Raw genomic sequence first — 21,732 nt, 5'->3', positions numbered from 1 at the left:
TCATTTAAAATCCTCCCACTCCTTAAGGTCGTAATAGCCTTGGCATTTTCAAATTGAGGGTTCTTAGGAGGTAGTTAAACCTGTTGTGGAGGAAAACCCAGTGGCTGATTTCTAGGATTCACAACCGGTTGACTCGGTAGTTGTCCTACCTCTCTCCTCGCATTGTCTTTGGCTAGCTGTCCTATTTGGCTCTCTAATCTAGCGATGAACTACTACTGAAGCTGCATGAATTTGTCATTAGTTGTACTGGTCTGAGGAGGTTGTGGGTAAACCTGATAAGGTTGGACCGGCTGGTTCCTAGGATAAGTCTACTGGAATTGGCTCTGCACTTGTGGCCTCTAAAATTGCTGGGCCATGGAGTTAGATGGATGGTACTACTGAGACTGTGTGTTAGGTTGATGTGTCCTCCAAGAAAAGTTAGGGTGATTTCTCTACACAGGGTTGTAAGTATTTGAAAATGGGTCATTATTAGGCATCGAGAAACTCTAGGCTGTCTGAACTTGTTCTTGGATAAATGGCAAAAACTGGACCGCCGTTGGACAATCACCAACTTAGTGGGTCGGGCTGGCACAAATGGAATGAACTTCAAGATAAGGTGTAGATGGGCCCGGTTGTTGGTTATAGGTGAAGAATTGATCAAGCTTTTGGCCTATCCCATTAATCTTATCCAGTTGTTGAGACACATGGTTCCAATCTATCCGTGGCTTAGGTTGGAAGTAGTTTCTCATTTTACAAACTCCGGCCATTGAATTCATTTTATTTTGTTTTAATTGTTTTTTTGATTAAGCACAAACAAGTAAAACACATGACATAGGGGCTAAACTATGGTTTCCTAAACTAGTGGTTCAACAAATGTGAATCATCTTAGGTTCACTTGGAATTACACTACTTCCTTTGGTTAGCCAGGTAAGAGGTGGGGATGTGGGAGGCTCCCCTTTCTCTCGCAAGGACCTAATTAAGTAACCACAAAACCCTCTTAGGCTTAGCCGGTTAACCTCTTTCCTTAGACACCAACTGTCGCTTATGGAAAGTAATTACAAGCTTCCCTAAAATTCAGCACACTTTTGAGCCAAATGTGTGGTGCCTCCTAAAGGATCTTGCTATCCAAATTTTAAATTAAGGTTTAGGGTGAACCACACATGAAAGGGTGGTAGTTTTTAGGCCAAGAAAGGGTGATGAAATCCCTGCCTTATCTTATTTAAATTGGATTGCCCTTAAATGGATTAACGGAAAAACACAATAAACAAAATAAATGCAACTAGTTACAATGCATGAACAGTTATATCTAATATGAAATTTATCAATTTAACATAAAATAATAAAAGAAATTAATTCAGCAAAGAGAGCAATTAAAAATGAAAATCCCTAACACATTAACAACTAACAAGATAATTTTAGCAATTAAATAATCTCATATGATGCATGCTCTAGAACATAACAAGCCCTAAATGTTGGAATGCAAATGCAAAAAAAAATTTAAAATATTAATTTTTTTTGAAATTTGAAATTTGAAATTAAAATTAAAATTCAAATTCGAATTCAGATTCAAATTCAAATTCAAGTTTTGAAATTTAAACTCAAATACAAAATTTTGAATAATTTCCTAATTAACAATCAATTATTCAATTAATCCACTAATTAAGGGAGCAATTAATTACAACAACAATTAATCACAAAAAACAGAAAAATAAAGGAAGTAATTTTGCAAAAAATTAATACTATAGAAATGAAGATTAAGAAGGGTGTTCACTACTCTAAAGATTAAATAGAAAATAAAAACAAAAAAACAGGATTAAATGGGGACGACTACACCTAAATCGTAATGCTAATTTCTCTTATCTTCTCTTTTCTTCAACAGTCTGGCAACTCTCCGGTACCCCACCTTTTGCTATTACGTCCTGCAAAATCAAAGAGAAACAAGAATTAAAATGAGATTACAGATCAAGTAATCAAACAAAAATAAAAAAATAATGAAATAGATCTGAACAAAGCAAATAAATTTTTTTTCTCAGTTGCTTCCTTGGCAATGGTGCCAAAAACTTGGTGTGTCCAAAAGCATGTCGTTAATCATTTCAGAACACCAGTTTCAATATTTATAAATATTTTGATTCCCAAAATAACTACAAAACGTAGTTAGTGGTGAGAAAGGGGTCGTATCCACAGGGAAGCAAGGAGAGAATTGTTACGTACTTCAATCCGGACAAAATAACAAGATTTGAGATTGCAAAAACACAAAATTTAATTAACTCAACTAGAATCCATTAAAATAAAATTCTAACAATGTTGAAAGTACAAATTGCAGAAAAATAAATAAATAACATAAATAAAAAAAACTAAATAAAAAATCTGCAACTCAGTCAGAGGTAGTAGTCTCCGGATCTATCCTTTGACCCTCGAACTCCTCGAGCTGGGCCTTTTGTCTTACCTGGCTAAATTTCAGATCTGTAGAAAGGAAGACAAAAATTAAATTTGATAAAAATAAATTATAGAAATAAAAGAAAAACTAGAATTTAAAGAACGAAAAATAAAAATATGTGTAAAAAGTAAATCTAAAACTATGGGAAACTGGTTGGGATCCTGATCCAGAGGTGACAGTAGTGGCTAGGCGAACTACAAGCAGGAACCCCTCCTCATGCCTGGGCGTTCTCCTCTTCCTCTACCTTTGAACTTCTCAAGAACAACCTTCCGTCTTACCTAGGGGCAGAATCCAACCCCTTCTTAGGACCCCTTGGGTTCTTTTAATAAAGAAGGAAGGATGGGTTTGGGAAAAGAGAGAAAGAGAGGGGCGACAGCTGGGTTTTTGCAAAAATATGGGTGCCCTAGGATTGAGAATGGAGGGTTAGGATTTTCTAAAGTGATCCTAAGGCTGAGAAGAGAAGGAGAGGGTGCCCAATATTATGTAAGGCTGAGATTTGGGTGCCCGGAATGGATGGAGCAGATTTGGGCGCCTAGAGATGGAGAAATGTGATTGGTTAGTGTGATGTGGCACCCTAAGGTGATTGGTTGAGGTTTAAGGAGTGAGGTGTACGACTAGGATGCTGTCTAGGGAGAGATCTAAGGGTATGAGTGGTTGCTAAGTTTTGGATGGTTGAGATTAGAGAGAGGTTGTAGTGAAAGATGGGGATTTGTAGAGCTGGGGGTGGCTAGGAGATAAAGAGATGAGGGGGAGGCACCTAGGGCTTCAAAGAGAGAGTTATTTCACCAGAAAGACACCTATCTGGGTTTAGCAGATAGGAGGCACCCTCCTGTGCTCAGTTTTTCATAGAAACACCCCCTCTCTCAGTTGGAATTCGCACCAGCTTCCCAAAATCTGTAGGAAACTCTGTAATTTTCCCAGTTTTTACCCATAATTTGCACAGGGACCCTCAGAGGTCATAATATTGAATTTAACCAGAAAAATGGTACATATTAGCTAGCCTAAGGTCTAAAATATCCCTGAAATGTTGCCCTTAAGGCATCAAAATACAGTGTTATCAGGGGCCACGGTAATAGTGTAGCTTGGTCGAGGCCGGGCGATGACTGGGCGGCCACGTGTCTCTCAGGACCAGCTTAGCCATGGCCCAAACACCACTCCCCCAGTTCTGAGGTCGAGAATGAAGTGTTCGGCTGAGGTGTAGTGTGGTAGGACGCTTTGTTCCTCGGTTGAGAAACTCCAAGTTGAAGTCTAGTTGAAGTCTGATTGAGCACTTGGTCCACTTGGTGTTCCTTGGTGCTTGCCAAAATTTGGGGTCCGCGTAATGTGGGCTATGGCTGAGGAGTCCTACAATCGTCGGTTGCAGAACTCCAAGAATTTTAACTTTGGAATCTGAACACCACTCCCCCAGTTTTGGAGCCGAGGAGGGGGAGTGCTTGGCAGAGGTGTTGCGATGTCATTATCCCAGCAGGGCACCGTGGTGTTGAGTTGAGCTTTGAGGTTTGAATCTTCCTGATGCTCAGTAGCGTTGTGCCGAGGAAGGGCTCTTTGTTCCTCGGCTGCAATGCTACGTGGTCGTTTAGCTCGGCCAGGTGCCGAGGTGGAGTTAAGCTTCGAAGTCAGGGCCTCTTTGATGCTCAACAATGCTACGCCAAGGAAGGTGCCAAGATCCGAAGTTGGGGCCTCTTAGATGCTCGGAAATGTTGCGCCGATGAAGGTGCCAAGCTCCAAAGTTGGGGCCTCTATGACGCTCGGCAATGTTGCACCGAGGAAGGGCTCTCTGTTCTTTGACTAAGGAATTTGTTCTTTAAATTTTGGAATCCAAACACCACTCCCCTAGTTCCGAAGTCGAAGAGTGGAGTGCTCGGTTGAGGCACAATGCGGCATCCTTTGGTCGACGCTCGTTGCTCGGTGTCTTGAGGAGACTCGAGAGGCTGATTGGACCGGTGGTCCTGGGCAAACCTCGGGCATACGCGGCATTGGTTGGACCGGCGCTTCAGGGTGGACCGGAGCAATTATTGCCCTTACCGTTGCTTGTCAAGATCATTTCTTCGGTTCCCGAGGCCTTTCGCGCGCGGTGACAATCACGCTGATTGGTCTTTCGGAGCTTCATCACAGAGACACTTGATCCCCATCGTCGATCTGGCTTCGATTCGCACTCTTGTGGGTTATAAGAAGGGGGTGGATGGGCATTTCTCCTTGCCATTTGTGAGAGGGATTGCTTAGATAGCTCGACGAAGGGTTGTTGCGTTACTCGGCTTTGGCTCTTTGGTTCTGTAGCTTCAAGTTTGGTAAGATGTCTTCCTCATCTTCCCATTCATCTTCTTCCTCTTCTTGTTCATTGTCGAGTTCTAGCAGCTTTGATTTTGAGTCTGAGGTCGAGAATTTTGAGGTTGCCTAGGTTGAGGATGCCGAGGTTGGTCCCTCTAGGGTAGAAGTAGAGCGTCCCTTGCGGGCTGGTCGTTAGTTTGGAACCACCCCTGCGTTTTGACCCCTGGGGATATGGCTCGAATCCGAGCTATGTACGACATCCCCGAGGAGTTTGGGATGCGGTGTCCACAACCTAGTGAGATCCCAATGGATGGTCGACCATGTGAGGTATGCGTGTACGAAAGCAGTTTGGAAGCTAGGCTGAGGTTTCCTCTGAATGAAGGGATCGTTGGGGTGTTTGGATGGTACCGAGTATTGCCGGTGTAGTTGATGCTGAATTCCTTTAGATTTTTGTTCGACCTTATGTCTTACTGTGCGGTCTGTGATATCGAGTTGACCCTTGGTATGGTGAGCTTCCTCCTTCAGTTGAAACATCACTAGTAGGGCTACTATTACTTCTCGACTAGGAGGAATATCAAGCTGTTGGTCGGGCCCCCCTCTTCTATGAAGCATTGGAAGGAGACCTTCTTCTTCCTGCATTGTTTCGGGGGCTCCCCTTCTCGGCTGTGTTGCAGCCGCTGGCGACGAGAGTGCCGCAGCCTCTGTGGTCTGCGCTCACCTGGGAGGAGAGGTCGGTCTTGAGCATGATCGGTGAGATAGACGTGATGGTGTACACTTGCTCTGAGATGTTGATGCTTGTCGGGTTGATGAACAAGGTGGCTGGTTTGTTCTTTTTGTTGCTTCGGTTTACTTGTCAAATCCCCTTTCTCCTCCTCTCTCTCTCTCTCTCTTTGTTTTTTTTTTTATCTCGTTTTTACTGTTGCGATTCCACGGTGCAGGTGTGGAAATGGAAAATGAGGAGGAGATTGTCTGCTAGATGAAGGAGAACCAGCAGTGGCAGAACTGGGCTGCCTCATAATCGCAAGCTCGTCTGGAGGTGGTTCCCCCACTGAGGCCCTTGGGATAGAGTCCTATTCCCCTGCAGAGTTGTCATCCTCTTTCCTCTTATCCGTAGTTGTGCTCATTCGCGTGACATGTTGCTGACGTGGCTGAGAGGATAAGACAGGGGGCCATGGTAATAGCGTAGCCCGGTCGAGGCTGTGGAGTCAGTATACGTGACAGAGTTGGTCAAACTATACCGACGTGGCCGGGATGACCGAACGATGACTGAGCGGCCACGTGTCTCCCAGGACCAACTCAGCCATCACCCGAACAACTACAATGACCGCACCATGCTTGGAACAACCCGTGTCGTGCTGCGCTGTTGCAATCTGCGAGCGGCTTGGCTCACTTTACTGCTATACTTATACCTCATCCCAACTTTTGACCTATCTAGCTAGGTTGCAATGGAAAGGGATAGAACCCGTATCTTGAACCTGATCTACATCCGAAATCGAGGTTTGATTTTCGGAATTGTTGCCTCTCATTAGAGACTAGATGAACGAGATGATTTGGATTTTAAAATTCGACTGCTATCCCAATGGCATCTCCTACAATCACCTGCACCAGAATCAGGGAGAGGGTGCCCATCGGTGAACTATTTCGGTCTCTCTGGGCCACTGCTTTAGGCCAACGGGAGGCGTACCACCGCCAGTAGCTCTCATGGTGGTGACACCATCTCTACTTCCCTATATAGCTTTCTTCTCTGCCATCGTCGTCCGAAGCGTTGCCTTGGCCTCAAATTAAAGCCACTACACCATCACTACATCCTGCAATTCAGTTAACAGAACATCTTCGATTGTTCTTTACTTTGGTTGATGTTCTTTACATAAATCTTAGCTTTTAGTTGGAACAATGAATCAGGAGATTCAGGATAACAGTTTCTCGTCACTGAGACCCCAACACGTTGTTATATGTCGTCTGGGCAGTCTTTTTTTCTTTCTCAATTCTAGGATTTTGGATTTTTCAAAATGAGTGCAAGTGCAGTAATTCCGGTGCAGGAGATCCGGCATTACTCTGGCTGCCACGTCAAATTGTTTCTTGCATGAGAGAGACGGCACCCTTACTGTACATTCAAGTGTTGTAAGAAATAGAGAGCGTCCAAATGTCAATAAAGTAGCTAGTAAGGTAATAAGTCTTTTCAAAATGTAAGCTTTAATGGAGCCATTAATTACCTTAGCGGGAGTCTTAATTCTTAATGATAATTTGGTCAAGCTAGATCTCATATTCTCATTTACATCCGACTACGGAAAAGTGTCCAGGGGAGTTGCAATTCATATTTCATAGCTAGCTACTTATATTGAATTAAACTACATTAATATATTGAATTAAGGTTCAATCAAACAATGCAAAAAAAAAAAAGAAGAAATTCAACCATGCAATTTAATTGGGTACTTGTATAGAGTATTAAATAGATGAATTCCAAAAACCAAAAGCACAAAACCCTAATTAGAGGTTTTATGCATGGGCCTTAAAAGTACTTAAGCTTATAAGAAAGCAGCTGTTATCAAACACTTTCAGGTTCAATTTTGTTTTTCACAGCGGAAAGCTGAGAAGCAAGAGACTTGATTATCCAAACGAGTAATTCTTGATGTTATATATTATTAAATGACGGATTATAACAGTGCGGGAATATTCATCCCCCCATCCATGAATAATACATTTAGGGGTTTTTTCTTTTTTTAGATTTTGAGAAAGGGGAAAATTGGTTAATGGGATTTTGGTTCTTATTGACCAAGAATCTCATGTTCTTTTTTCAAGTTTATGTAGGGACCATGAAAAATTCATTTTCGTGAGTAGCACTTATTCAGGAAAGTGATACCCATTTCCTAAGTGGATAAATAATTTTTTCACATAGGGGAAAGTTGCCAACACTTGAATGGGACATAAATGCCATTTTAATAATAGATTTCTATAACTAAAATAGTCAATACCTTATTTACATGAGAGACAAAAAAACATGGATAAATATACTTACCCGGATAAATGTTTTCCAAAAAAACCTTATCCAACTAATTATGTTTACCCGAAAAAATTATTTACCCAAAAACGAACGATACCTTAACAAAATCTTTCTCCAGTGAGCATATTGTCTAGTTTTCAATTCTTTTGTTGTTTGATTGTTTGAACAGAAGAGTGATAACTACGTAGATTGTATCCAGGAAAGGCACATTGGTTGAATTATTACTCGTGGCCGGGACTGTCGCCGCCATTAGGGTTCTGGATATTCAAGTCCTCAATGTCAACGCTCTATCAATGTTACGTAATGTAACTTAATTAATGATGAAGTACTCCCATAAAACGACTAAAACACAACTTGCATTTAAACAAATTCAAGGAACGCGTCCACTACTTCCATGAAAAGCCTATAAATAATGATTCTTGAGGTGATCAATAAGACAGTTTTTTCTGATAATTGGAAGCTTTAACTTTTGCTGAAAGCTCAGCATAAGCTTTCTGCAGATACCTCTGCAACATTCTATTACATATGTTTAGTTTTTGGTTCTTACAGCTAAGTTTCTCATGGCTGCTTTAAACCACCGTGCACCCCTAAAGCCCCCCAAAGACGGAGATCTAATTACAGTTCTTAGCATAGATGGAGGTGGTATAAGAGGAATCATCCCTGCTGTTATTCTCAAGTTCTTGGAAGAGAGATTACAGGTACATGAAACGCACATACAGGTGTTAAGGGTTGTTTTTAGAATGATTTTGATCGTTTATTTATTTATTTTTATTAAAATGGGCAGATTATTCGGTTTAAACTGTCAGACCGTTTGACCCGGAAACTGGACCCCTAACTGATTCGTTCTCCGAATCGATTTTAAAAACTTTGGTAATAAGATTATATTGTTTTCTCTCCAATTGGTGCAGGAAGTAGATGGAAAAGATGCGAGAATCGCAGACTATTTTGACGTGATTGCTGGAACAAGCACAGGTGGTCTGATTTGTGCAATGTTAACGGCACCAGATAAAGAGAAACGCCCTAAACTCCCTGCTAAAGAAATCAAGGACTTCTACTTGAAAAATAGCCCCAAAATCTTCCCACAATTCTGGTATTATTATTATTATTATTATTATTATTATTATTATTATTCATCTTCTTCTAATGTCTATTGTTTTATGCAACATACAAGGCCCTTTAATTTTGTAAAGTATATCAGAGCAATGTTTGGCCCTATGTACGATGGCAAGTATCTCCACCGAATTATTGAGGATAATCTTGGAGAAATAATGCTGGGGCAGACATTGACGAATGTGGTTATTCCAACTTTTGATATCAAAATCCTCCAACCAACCATTTTCACTAGCTTTCAGGTTATTTCTCTCTCTCTCTTATATATATACCAGTTGGGCCACGTGGTATCAATTCCAAGTCAAACTATTAAATGACGGATTATAACAGTGCGGGAATATTCTCTCTCTCCATCTTAATTAGCATTATTCCTGAGTTTTGTATTGTCTAATAAATTTAAAAACAAAAAATAGGGAGATGGAGTTAGTTTTTTATTAAGCTAAAATTTAAAAACATTCTTTTATTTTAGTAATAAAATAACATTTCCTACGTTTGTTAACTAGTTTCATTGCTTTTTGTCATTGTTTTCAAAACCGGACAAGACCGGATGGTCGAACTAAAAAAATCGGGAACCGGTCACTCGTTTTCCTCCAAATCCACTTTTTTCCCCAAAACCGTTGATTTTGGTCAGTAAATCGTTGAACCGGCCGGTTAATTGTTCGAACGATTTTGACCATTTTCTAATTTTTTAATTTTTTAAATATTTTTATTTTTTATCAAAAAGGGCCCTGTTCGGGTCGAACTATCGGATCGTTCGAACCAATAACCAGACCTCTGACCGATTTGATCTCTGTTCGTTTTTAAAAACCATGTTTTTTGTTATCTACATAACGTCACAATACACTCTGGGCGCTACACGTGACATGATGAGGGTATTTTAGTAATATAACATCTGCAAGTATAATGACCAAAATGGCCCACTGTTTCTGCTTGAAACAAGGGTGCAGCTTGGACGGAATATTGGTTGGCCCATAACCAAGACTAATATTAGACCTCCAGTTGGGTCCCAAGTTTACCGGCTGGCTCAGGTCGGTTTCATTGGGCCTAGATGACTTAATCAGGTTTGAAAAATTTTTTTAATATGTTTTTGTAGGTACTATTTATTGAGGCCCCATTTGGTGCATCTTTCTGTGTAATCTTTCAGCTGTTTACAAATTGGGAAGACCAAAAATTGGTATATTCCCATTAGGCACGTGGAAGATTTCATCGCCAAAAGATAGGGCGCCGAAAAGATGCGGAAAGCTCTAAATGAAGCTTCCCACATCTTCTGTGTTTTAATCTCACGCAGAAAGACCCGAAATGACGCACGAAAAGATGCTTACCTGTCAAACGATCTTCAAACAGCCCAGATCTTATGTCAAAAATTCAATACGTCTATAGACTGTCAAAACTACGAAAAGATCTCAAAAACATTTGCCAAATGGAACTTTAAGTTAATTGCCTAATTTAGCTACAAGTGAAATGGATTGAAAATATGCACAAATGCCATCAATAAATCTATGTATGCATGATTTATGTATATATGTGTATATATAACAAAAAAAAATTAATACAAATAAAAATGAATTACATGGTTGCATTTGTACATGTTTGTGCTATTGTGCATGGGATAGCATTTAGGCTAATCATAAACATATAGTAAATGACTAATATATACTCCACGATGTATATCGAAAATATGTCTGATAAAAAACATGTAATATACAAATCGTCATAGGTGTATATCATATGAATTAACCCAAACCTGATTTTTTCTGGCCCTGGCCCATCATAGAGCCCGAAAACTCAAGCCCGGCCTATATAAAACCTTGGACTGGGTCGGGTTGGAGTCGATTGGGCTGGCCCAAATCCCAGCTCTAATTTGAACCAATCAGATGTGCTGGAGATCACAGAGTGGATAAATATTAGTTGTTGAATACAAGTGTCATTCAGTAATAATCCAAATTCCAAATCATTATGAGAGGATTAATTAGGTAACATGAGATCTTGCATTGACGCAGAAACAATAGCAGTCGGATTTTCATTATGCTTGATGTTTTCATTGTGCAGTTTCAGAGAGAGAATAAGTTGAAGGAAACCCCAAACTTGAATGTTAAACTCAAGGATATCTGTATTGCCACCTCCGCTGCACCAGTCTTTCTGCCTCCCCATCATTTCTCTGTCAATGACTCTGAACCTAATAAAGATTCCGAAAGGCAAGGGAAAACGGAATTTCACCTCGTCGATGGTGGTGTAGCTGCTAACAACCCAGTATGAATCTCCATGCATCCATCCTCTGAGATCTTAAATAGTGGTGTGTCTTGACTATAAAGAGTATAAACATCTAAACTGACTAACAATGGTGGCAATTAATTGTTTCAGGTTATGGTTACCTTGAGCGAGGTTGTCAAGAGATATCCACATATTTTGCGTCCTGTGGGTCAAAATAATAGAGGTTCTTCGGGTTCAAATGAGGAAACTGATCAGGATTCAGAACCAAGAGACAATGGGGGAGTTTTAGTTATTTCTCTGGGGACTGGGTCAGGAACGAGTGAGGCGAAATACAGTGCTGATAATCCATTTGAATGGGGAGGATTTTCTTGGTTATTCAAGCGTAAATCAATTCCACTAGTAGATGTATTTACTCAAGCCAGTGCAGACATGGTGGATGTCCAACTTGCAAACATTCTTGAAGCTCTTAATGTTGAATACAACTATCTCCGAATTCAGGTATACATTAATTCTTCTAGTCTTTTTGAATTACTCCACTTGAACTCTTTTTTTTCTTCCACAATGAAAAACTGATAATGGTCGATCCTGAATCAAAACAAAACAGCCTAGGAGTGAGGAATTAGTGGGAGATTTATCTTCTGCTGACATCGCGACCCATAAAAACTTGATGGGACTTGTTAGGGTTGGTGAAAAGTTGCTGGGAGAAAAAGTCTCGAGGGTGAATTTGCTAACTGGTCAGCTGGAGGAAATAAGACAGTATACTAATGGCGAAGCACTTGAGAAGTATGAACTTGAAACCTATAATTGCTTCAGAAATCTACCACAATACATATATTACAGATTTGCTTATTGATGTTCTTTACACTTACAGGTTTGCAAAAGTACTTTTAGAAAACCGGAAAAAACGTGGAGAACGGGTTGATGGCTAAGGATACAGCCAGCCTTGGATTAATTTCACTGCACTACCAGCCAATAGATTGAGTAATCTTTGTGTATATTTTGTTGTTTCTTGTTTTCATTTCTCGTTTGTTTATGAATGTATTTGCATATCTCACCTATGAATTTAAGGAAATATCTTGATTCCTCAAATGAAGAATGTGGTGTTATGGTTCATGGCTTGGTCGGTCTTTTAGGAAGAATTTGTCTAATAATTATTTCTCTTTTATATTTATTTAATTGGTCTTCATTAAAATATGGAAAGCTGCTAGTTGGCTTTTGGCTTCTCAGGTTAGGGCCCGTTTGTATGGGCTCAAGCTTTGGTTCAAACTACTTTCACTAAGCTGCTGCTTTGGAGAAGTCACCCAGTTCAATGATAAGCCGCTCTTATCAAAAAAAAAAAAAAAAATCAATGACAAGTCACTTTAATTTTCTGCTCAAAGACAGCAGATCTGGGCTTAATGCCTGTTTTGGAAGAGTTTCCCATAATGAATTTTGGCTTTGTGAGGTGGGCCCCACTTCTAGAGCCTATAAGAAATATTTGTTGAAAAGCCTAGAAACTCCTAGTAGTTTCTCTCAAGCAACTCTTTAATCCAATGAGTTTATGCTTTTTCACTTTTATTATTTGTGAAATATTAGATATATCCATCCGTGACTTCTACATTCTCCAAACCCTTGCAAACCTTTCTATTCGTTGTATTATAAGCTAAGGGCAAATAAGCTGGGCTAAGGCAATAATCAGACACTAGATGAAATGCTTTCTTTATACTCAAGCGTCGTAAATGAAGACAATATCTCAAATTATCCTTTGTCTTTCCCCCAATATTCAAAAGCATTCCTAATAAATTATCAAATACATTTTTCTCTATGTGTATCAATGTAGATTGTAATGTAACAACAAGCATTGCCAATATGGCAAGTCAAAGAGTATGTTTTTTCTTCTTTGAATTCAATTTCTCATTGGAGGTATAATTCTTCTTTCCATTCTTCTCACCAACATTTTCATCATTTTGTTAGTAGTGTTTCTCTTCTTTCTCTTTCTTTTCCTCTCACCTACAATTTCATCATTTTGCCTACGGGGGCTTCTCTTCTTTTAATTTAATTTATCATTTGAGGTATCACTTCTTTCTGTTCCTCCCATTAACAACTTCATCCTTTTTCATATATAGGTGCAATCCTCTACTCTTTATTCCTATCAAATGATGTTTTATCACTTCGAAATTTATGACGTTCATAAAAAAATTGATGATGCTCCATATAACAAACTTTGTGGTTATGCTTTAATTTTAATGAATAGGTATCTTCATTAAATGAAGGGGCATGACAATTTTCCTTTGGTGTTCCATCCTTAGAAGTTTGCTTAGGTAGGAAAATCATTGATACCCCAAAGATCGAACAACTACACGTAGTCCATCATACTTGTGTATGTCATGCTCCATGCAGAGTTCAAGCAATTCATTTGTTAAGGGTTGTAAGAATACATCAAATTCATTTCCTGGTGCATGACGTCCAAGAATAAGCATGGCATCATCATATAAGATTGCTTCATGTATATACATAGGGGAAAATTATGTATCGTTATACAATAGGCCATGTGATTCAAGTAAAAGTCATTATTCCAAATGGACTAAATCTATCAGTTGCCAACCTAATTTTAACATTATGTGTATCTATAGCAAATGGTGGATGAATACTGTCAAAGGTTTTCCATGTTGGAGAGCCAGCAAGATGCCTTAATACCCAATCCTTAATTCTCCCTTTATCATGCTATCCCATGAAAGATAAAGTTTTTGATGGTGTGAATAGTCTTTGTAGCCTTAGTATGAGGAGCAAGTGGCAATAAATTATACTATAAAATCTGTATATGTTAGAAGTTTAATTAATTTTACATGATAATAGTTTTAGGAAATGAAACCTATGTTTGGAACTAGATACAAAAGCATATTGAAAGCATATTAACTGGATAATGTTACCTGTGTGTGTAGGATCTATAGGAAATGGAAATAGCTACTTCCTTAGCTCTGTGCCTATATCATTTTCTGAATCTAGTTATTATTGGTTCTTGTTTTGACTAATCAACCTTTGAAAGGCGATACCCATATGTGTCCACAATTCTGTTTTTATATTTCAAGACATTGATATCATTCAGCTTCACAAATATTGCCTGAACCCCAATTAACCTCAGACTCTCGATTAGACCTTTCCGACCAAATCCATTGTTAAACCTACCCAATACCTATCCAATGGCCCCAATCAACTCTCACTTACACCTCAACCATTAGATCAAACACATCCACTAGACATAGGACCTTCCAGAACACCTACCCATGAAATTTAAATTCAACATTCCTTTATTTATCCCCTCATCAAATGAAGATTTCATTTCGATTAGGGTGCAAGTCGGGCGGGTTGGGTTGGGTTATGGTCAACCCAGGTCCGACCCTAAAATTTGAGCTTAAGGCTCGAACCTGAGGTCAAGCCCGATTTTCCCAACTCGAGCCCAGTCAGCCCTATAACTTGAGGCACTCGGGTTGGGATTGAGCTCGGGCCAAGCTTGGGTTGGTCAATGAACCCACTCTAAAATTATAAATATATATATGTACTTATGCAAATATATATACAAATGCTATATATACAAATATGTATGTATACACACACATATGTATAAATGTATATAATTGGGTTGGGCTCGCGCCAAGTTCGGGCTACCTAAGGGCTAGGCCTGAGCTCGACCCAAAAAAAAAAACCGACTTCTTGGGCCTGAGCCCAACCCGAGGACCGAAAATCCAAGCCTAGCCCATGTAAAATTCCGGGTTGGGCCAGTTCGGGCTCAGGCTGGGCCCACCCAAGTTGCATCCTTAATTTCGACCTCTCTTGTTAGTTTAAACACTCAGAACCCAGATCCCCTTGATCTTAGCACATTCAAACCGATCAAACCATACCATTAAACTTTGAATCTCAACCCCAAATTCCCCTATTTGCCCTTCCATCAAATCCAAATTCCATTCTAGATCATCCTGTTGACCTAAATTCCTACAATCTTGACCCTCAAAAACTAATCAAACCTCACCATCATATCTCGGACACCTCCAAGTACTCACCCATAAAATTTCAGCCCAAAATACCATTGTTTACCCCTCCATCGCACCTAGATTCCATTTCAAGGCTCTAGATTGTCTGGATTCCAGATCTGCTCGATCCAGGCCCAATTATCCCAATCTAACCTTATCAGTCATCTCAAACTACCCAAAATCCCTATCCTGTGAAGTTTCACACAAAACTACTTCTATTTGGCCCTCGATCACACAAAGATTCTTTTTCGATGTTTCAGATTGACCAAATCAAGCCCTTACCAGATCTACCCAATCCGAATCCAGTTGGCCCAATTCAACATTGCCAATCAACTCAAAATGTCCGAAAACCCCAATCTTTGAAATTTCAGCCAAGAGTACCCTCATTTACCCTTCCATCTAAAAGATTTCATTTCGGCCAATCTCATAAACCCGCACATGCATGACCCCACTCCATGGTCAAATCCAACTCAACCCGGTTGGACCTATTTTCTCAAAATTATCAAAATACCCCTTAAATTTCTAAAAAATAGAAAACTACCCCTAACCCATTATAAAAGAAAAACTAAGTTTTTAATTTAGTGGAATCGACTATTCACCTCCTCCCTCATTTGAATGCGGGCAGCATCTGCGGCAACCTTCTCCGACCCCCATCTCTGGCCTTCCCTCTCCTCTCTTTCTCTTCCTCCCTCTTATTCTTCTTCCCGTTTCCTCCTTTTTTTTTTTTTTCTTTTTTCTTTTTTCGGTCGCCGCTGCAATTCTTGGCAGTGACAAACCACCTTCTCTAGGCCATTTCTCCTCACCCCTCCCAGCCATTCTCTCACTCTCTCTTCTTCTTCTACTTCTACGTCTTCTTCTTTCTCTGCTTTCATTGGCCGCCGTCGAACATCGAACCAGTCTGGTCATGACTATTCCCTCTAGCTCTCTCTCCTATTCTTTTTCTTATCGTTTTTCTCTTTTCTCCTTATTTTTCCTCATCTGCCCATCCTTCCTGCATTTCCATCACTATAAACACCGACCGCCGCTCCCTCCACCCTTCTTCCTCTCCTCTCTACTAATCCTCTCGTCTCGAAATAAAAAATCCCCAGTCTCTGGCTCTCTGTACTTTCCTAGGACGGTCGAACCCTCAAGTCTCTACCGATTGTCATTCGGTCATTGTTCCACCATCGTTGCCGCACCGCCATCACCGAAGCCAACCATTAGTTTCATTCTATACAATTAGAGCAACAGAAGAACCTTCTCAACGAATCAATGGTAACAACCGTCGCCTATATCCATCCTTCACTCAGTTTCGAACACTGTGAATTCATGGTTGTCCTAATTTCCCAGTCCTATTAAAGGAATACGGTTTCGGACCAAAACCGATCTCCCCTCCTCTGTGTCATTGAACGAGCACAGACCAAAATCCGACCAGGTGGGTTCTGTAATCATTTTCTTCAGGTTTTCATTTCTGCGTTTCCATTTTGGATGTTCTGCTACAAGATGGTTAGTTAAGATCTGAGTAGGCGGTCGGAGCTGGTGATGAAGCCTCTGCCAAACCAGTTTCCACGCAATCCGCATGTCACTAGACTGTGAATGGATTGTGAATGTTCCCGATTTCTACAAATAGCATAATGTTCTTTCTCTAACGATTAAATTCAACTTAAATGAGAATACCAGCCCGAGCATTCTACAACAGTCCGCAGGTTTGAATTTTCTCTCTTCAAACCATTCCATTAAGTCCGAAGTTGGGTGTTCCAATAGAAAAGGGGTGAGGGAACAATCTTCCACCCTCTTGTTCAGGCCCTGCATCCAAAAGTTGCGAGTATGGAAGGGAACATCTTTTCGAGCTAATGGAAATGCTAGTCTTTGATTTAGATTAAAAAAAAAAGATAAAAAGGGGAAAGTAAAAAAATACTAAATAAATTAAATATATCTTCTTCTTGTTTTATTTTTAGTTTGTTACTTTCTTTATCATTATCGCTTTTTATTAATCATGTATTTGTGATTATACTCGTTTAAAACACCATGTGAGCTCCACCTATTGGACCTGGGAGAGGGGTGCCTAATCCTTTCCCTCTCCTATCAAAGTCTTATCTAGGCTGGTTAGTTGGTGCTTCAAGATTTGGAATCACTAATAAAGATGCTCACAATAGTTTATTCAGATCGAGTTGTGTCAACCTTTCTCTTTCTTATAATTTTGCAAGCAGACTTCTTCAAAGAGGTTGTGAGTATCAGAAAACAAGTTCACTTGTCACTTGGGTTGGAAATGGAGTCGCCATCCATCATATTGCAAAAAGGAGGTGATGGGACCTCTGAGAATGGTATCAAAATCATTTTGGTTTAATAACAACTCCAATAGCCCGAGGCACCAGTTAAACCAATCCTAGTAAGACTCAGATGGGAGAGGGAAGGAGTTAGGCACCCCTCTCCTGAGTCCAATAGATGGAACCCACATGAGGCTCATTGGCACTTAAAACAAAACAGAAATGATTAATTAAACAAACAATAACTATCTAATAGAAGGAAGGCATTTAAATGACAAATAAGAACTTAACTAAGTAATAAAGAAAGCATAAGTGTCCAACGCATGCATATTTGCCCTACTCATAAGCATTAACAACAATAAGGTAAAAGGGATTTATCAAAGAGAAAGATAAAGAAAAGATTGATGCATTAGCACTCTCAAAGCATCAATTGGATCAAATAAAACTAAACAAAGCATACTTCATCATGAACAAGCAGGTATGAGCTAGTTCAAAAACCATTATTTCAGAAATCACTAACTTAAAAGAAAAAAAAATAATAAAATAAACTAAAAAAACAAACGAAGCTACAAGAAAATGTCCTTTGTAATCAGATTTGAAGAAACCTACACCCATTTGATAACCAAAATTAAAGTAGAGCAAAACTAAACAATTATATCCTAATAAACATTAACTTTAACAACACACTAAGCATAGCAAATTCTAGGTCAGATTGGGCTGAAGAACAGATCTACTAGGGTGAGTTCGATAGAACCTACTTCATCGATCTGTTCTCCAACCTCTAATCGTCTCTGATAGAGATGAAACAAGAAGACTGGGTCCGCAGTTACATGAGGATGTATTGGCCAATTGTTGATTGCAAGAGGGAACAGAGAGAGAGATGTGAAACTTCAACCAGAATGTTGAGAACAATAAAGAAATGAATGCAGTAGAGAGCTTATGAGATGATGACAGATTTTGACTCCAGTTCAAGTGACGGTGGCCGAGCTTGGTTCCTTTTCATTGTCTTCGGATGTAGAGAACAGGAAAGTAAACGGGGGAGATTCAACCCATTTCATCATCGGGTGCTCTTCTCTTGACGGATACGACTCTAGGGTAACGATTGACTTTGATAATAATGGCCGGCAATGTTAGGCCATCTTGGATTATTTGGCGAAACTACTGCCGGTCTTGCATTTGAGTTCTGTCAGAACCATAACTTCAACATGAAAGAAGTGAAGAGGTGGCGGTAACAACCAACGGTGAAGACTGCCGAGAGAAGGATCAGTGGTGACAGACCTTCGGAAATGAAGAAGGAGGAGAAGAAGAAGAAGGGAGAGAGATCCAGTGGTGGGAGGAAGGAAAACGAACTGCTGCCGTAGCGACGTCGGTGAGAGAATGAGAGAGAGGGCGAAAGGGAGAAAAGAAGGAGAAGGAGAAGTCGAAGAAAGAAGAGGGAGAAATCAATGCGAGAAGGGGAAGATCGGTGTTGAGACGAATCACCGCCGCTACTGGTTCACCGCTGCCTAGGTTGGGTTCGAACAAAGGAAAGGTTGTTGCCGCTTGCTGCTTTGTATGAAGATGAGGAATAGTTTTTTTTTTATTAGGGAAAATGTAGAGTTAGGTTAAAATTAATATTAGGGTTAAGGGGTAGTTTTGTAGATTTAGGGAAACCTAGGGTATTTTTGTAATTTTGAGAAAATTGGGTCAAACAGGTTTAGGGGCTCAAACCGGGGTCCTAATTCAATAATGGGTGGTTTTGGGTAAAAAAATAGAGGGTTGAGATGGGTCCAATGGTTGAGAAGGGTTTTGATGCGTATAGACCAATGAGATTGACCAAAACAAAATCTTTTTAGATGAAAGAGTAAATGATGGTGTTTTATGTGAGATTTTACAAGGTAGGATTTTCGGACATTCTTAGTTGATTGGTAGGGTTGGATTGGCCCAAGTAGGCCCGGATTGGGAAGATCTGGAGAGAGCTCGATTTGGTTAATTTGGAGGCTCGAAATAGAATCTTTGTGTGATCGAGGGGCAAACAAGGTCTGTTTTGGATGAAATTTCACAGGGTGGATCTATAATCTGATCAACCTAGAGCCTTCAAACGGAATCTTTCTATGGTCGAAGGTAAATGGAGATCGTTTAGGGCTAAAATTTTATAGGTGGGTATTTGGAGGTATCCAGGATCTGATGACGAGGCCTGATCAATCATAGTGTCAAGATTGTAGGGATTTGGGTCAATGAAATGTTTCGAAATAGAATCTTTGTTTGATGGACGGTCAAATGGGGGAATCTAGGGTTAAAACTTTATGGGCAGGTGTTTTGGGAGGTTATGGGTTTCATGGATGTGTAGGGTCTAATGGTTGAAGCATAAATCAGGGTTAACTAGAGACGTCAGATAGGTATAGGACAAGTTTAACAGTGGATCTGAGGGATTTTGGGCTGGAAGTTGGTTTTTTTAGGTTTTTGGGTGTTTTGGAAGGACCAGAAGGGTCTAATTAGAGGTTCAAGTGGTGGATTGAACAAAAATTGACTGCTAACAAGGGCGTACAAGGTGGAAATCAATGTCAATGGGCTGTTTTCATTATTATTTTTTCTCTTAATTAACATTATTGGCTCCGGTTATACTTTTAAAGGAAAATTCTAATAAATAGCATCAAGCTAGACCACCTATAAAATGTTGATATTGGAGGCACTTTTACTTACCTCTACAAATTTGTTGAGGTAGGGCTTTGTTCTATAGGCATTTATATTTGTCTAACATATCCTTTTAAAAGCTCTTACCAAGTGATCATCTAATTATTGTCAAGGAGTCTAGATCTACTCCTCACCGCTTGGTGCCTCATAGAGTGTGCACAAAATGTAAGGATGCCACACATTCCCAAAACCATGTGAATTAGTATACATGAGTGGGGAGCTTAATAGTTGTTAGTCTCCATTTCGTTTGCCCACTCTCCCCCACCAAGTATTCCCCCCACCACAAGTCTTATTTCTAATTTTCTGTTCTTTTCCACTCAAAGCCCTGCCTCTCTGATTTTCTTTCTAGCAATGAAATTATGAACCCTGGCGCCCTCCACCAGTTGCAATGCTCTCCCTGGCAGCTGGCGATTTCACCGATGACAATACAAAGGCTCTCTGCAATCATTGACGAAATGAAACTTCTGTAACTCTATGCTTTCTATTTTCCTGTCCAAACACTCATCCCTATTTCTTTTCTTTACACGAAGGACCCAAACTAATTACAATCTACTAGCACCGTGAGCATTATCAGGTTCAGGTATTATTCCCATTATCAAGTTCACGAAGGACCCAAACTTATTATCCTATGATTTTTACTTGGTTCATGAAGCTAATTTTTTTTTGTTGGAGGGACTATAAACTCTTTTAGTCCAAATGACTATTTTTTATTTTATAAGCAATTAGTTTATTTTTGGATTGTAGTTTTTTACTAGTTCATGAACAAATGCTAAGCCTTTTTCCATCTTTTTTACTGTTGCATAATTATTAGTTCATGAACAATTGCTCTTGGGTTTATTTTCTTTTAGTTCTCTTATTTCTTCTTTTTTTTTTAATGCTTGTATTGAGTCCAGATCAGGTAGGTACACTTAAATGAATACACTGAGTAAGTTTGGTGAAACCATCTCCGTTGGATCTCATCTGAGTCGGGTGATAAAATCCATATAGAAAGCTTTATATCTTAATTTATTTTAATCTTTATATATCTATACTATTTTAAAAAGTACCAATAACCCCTAAAAATTTCTGGAATTTTAGCTTGATAAATTTTGTCCCTCTATATTAATGTTTTCAGATTTGAATTTGAGGACAAATTTGATATTTTGTTGATTGTTTTAAATGCTTTACTTAAATGAATTATAATTAAAATTTCATGGAGTGTTTAGTTGGATGTATTTATCTCTCTTTTAATTAATAATGAATTGTAACTGAAATTCCATGGAATGCTTAGGTAGGTGTACTTCTATGTTTTAATTAATATTGAACAAAATCATTATTATTTGATATTTAAAAATAGGTCCAATTGTAACTATTTAATGAGTTTAAAATGTAGATTTTTATTGTGAATCCACAATTTTGATAATGGTTTTTGGGTTCACTTTTCCATTGACTTATAAGTATTTTTTGCCCAATCTCAAGATGTTTGAGAGGGTTTCATCCAAAATATCCATTTCAAAAAGTTAACTTTTATCTAAAAAAATTGCTAGTTAGGCTTTAAAAATTAATTTCTAAGATTATGAGCATCCCAATATTGACAAACAAAGAAAAATACTTAAGTGCTCTAATTATTCAAGGTATAACTGATAAGAAGGCTATGAATAACATCACAACTGAAATTAAGAAGAAAATTTAGGGTTCAAAATTGAAAACTTTTTAAAGATGAAAGACCTGTCCTTATCAAATAAGTTTTGAATGTGGTTCTTCTATTTACTAGGTGCCAATTGACTAGACGGTAGGGTCTCATGGTCATTGTAGGTTAGA

The 21,732-nt window shown here is 39.2% G+C and overlaps 1 protein-coding gene across 1 annotated transcript; it reads left to right on the top strand.

Moving 5' to 3' along the window:
- The first annotated feature begins 8,245 nt into the window (after window positions 1–8,245).
- On the top strand, window positions 8,246–11,859 carry LOC148852455 (patatin-like protein 2). Its single transcript, XM_088947410.1, has 6 exons — window positions 8,246–8,383; window positions 8,594–8,775; window positions 8,857–9,037; window positions 10,845–11,045; window positions 11,157–11,504; window positions 11,611–11,859. Exons 1-6 carry the CDS (start codon window positions 8,246–8,248, stop codon window positions 11,857–11,859), a joined length of 1,299 nt encoding a protein of 432 aa, XP_088803536.1.
- Window positions 11,860–21,732: the final 9,873 nt, after the last annotated feature.

This window comes from Nelumbo lutea, chromosome 5 (genome assembly GCF_056320005.1).
Source record: "Nelumbo lutea isolate HS-2025 chromosome 5, American lotus-T2T, whole genome shotgun sequence".
In the NCBI taxonomy this organism is placed as follows: Eukaryota; Viridiplantae; Streptophyta; class Magnoliopsida; order Proteales; family Nelumbonaceae; genus Nelumbo; species Nelumbo lutea.
This window is presented reverse-complemented; position numbering and strand designations above follow the sequence as displayed.

What these genes read in the sequence shown, in the direction of transcription:
- LOC148852455 (XM_088947410.1), top strand. Translation starts at nt 8,246, where the DNA reads ATGGCTGCTTTAAACCACCGTGCACCCCTAAAGCCCCCCAAAGACGGA. An exon ending in TCTTGGAAGAGAGATTACAG is followed by an intron (nt 8,384 to 8,593) that starts GTACATGAAACG and finishes CAATTGGTGCAG; the next exon opens with GAAGTAGATGGAAAAGATGC. An exon ending in CCATTTTCACTAGCTTTCAG is followed by an intron (nt 9,038 to 10,844) that starts GTTATTTCTCTC and finishes TTCATTGTGCAG; the next exon opens with TTTCAGAGAGAGAATAAGTT.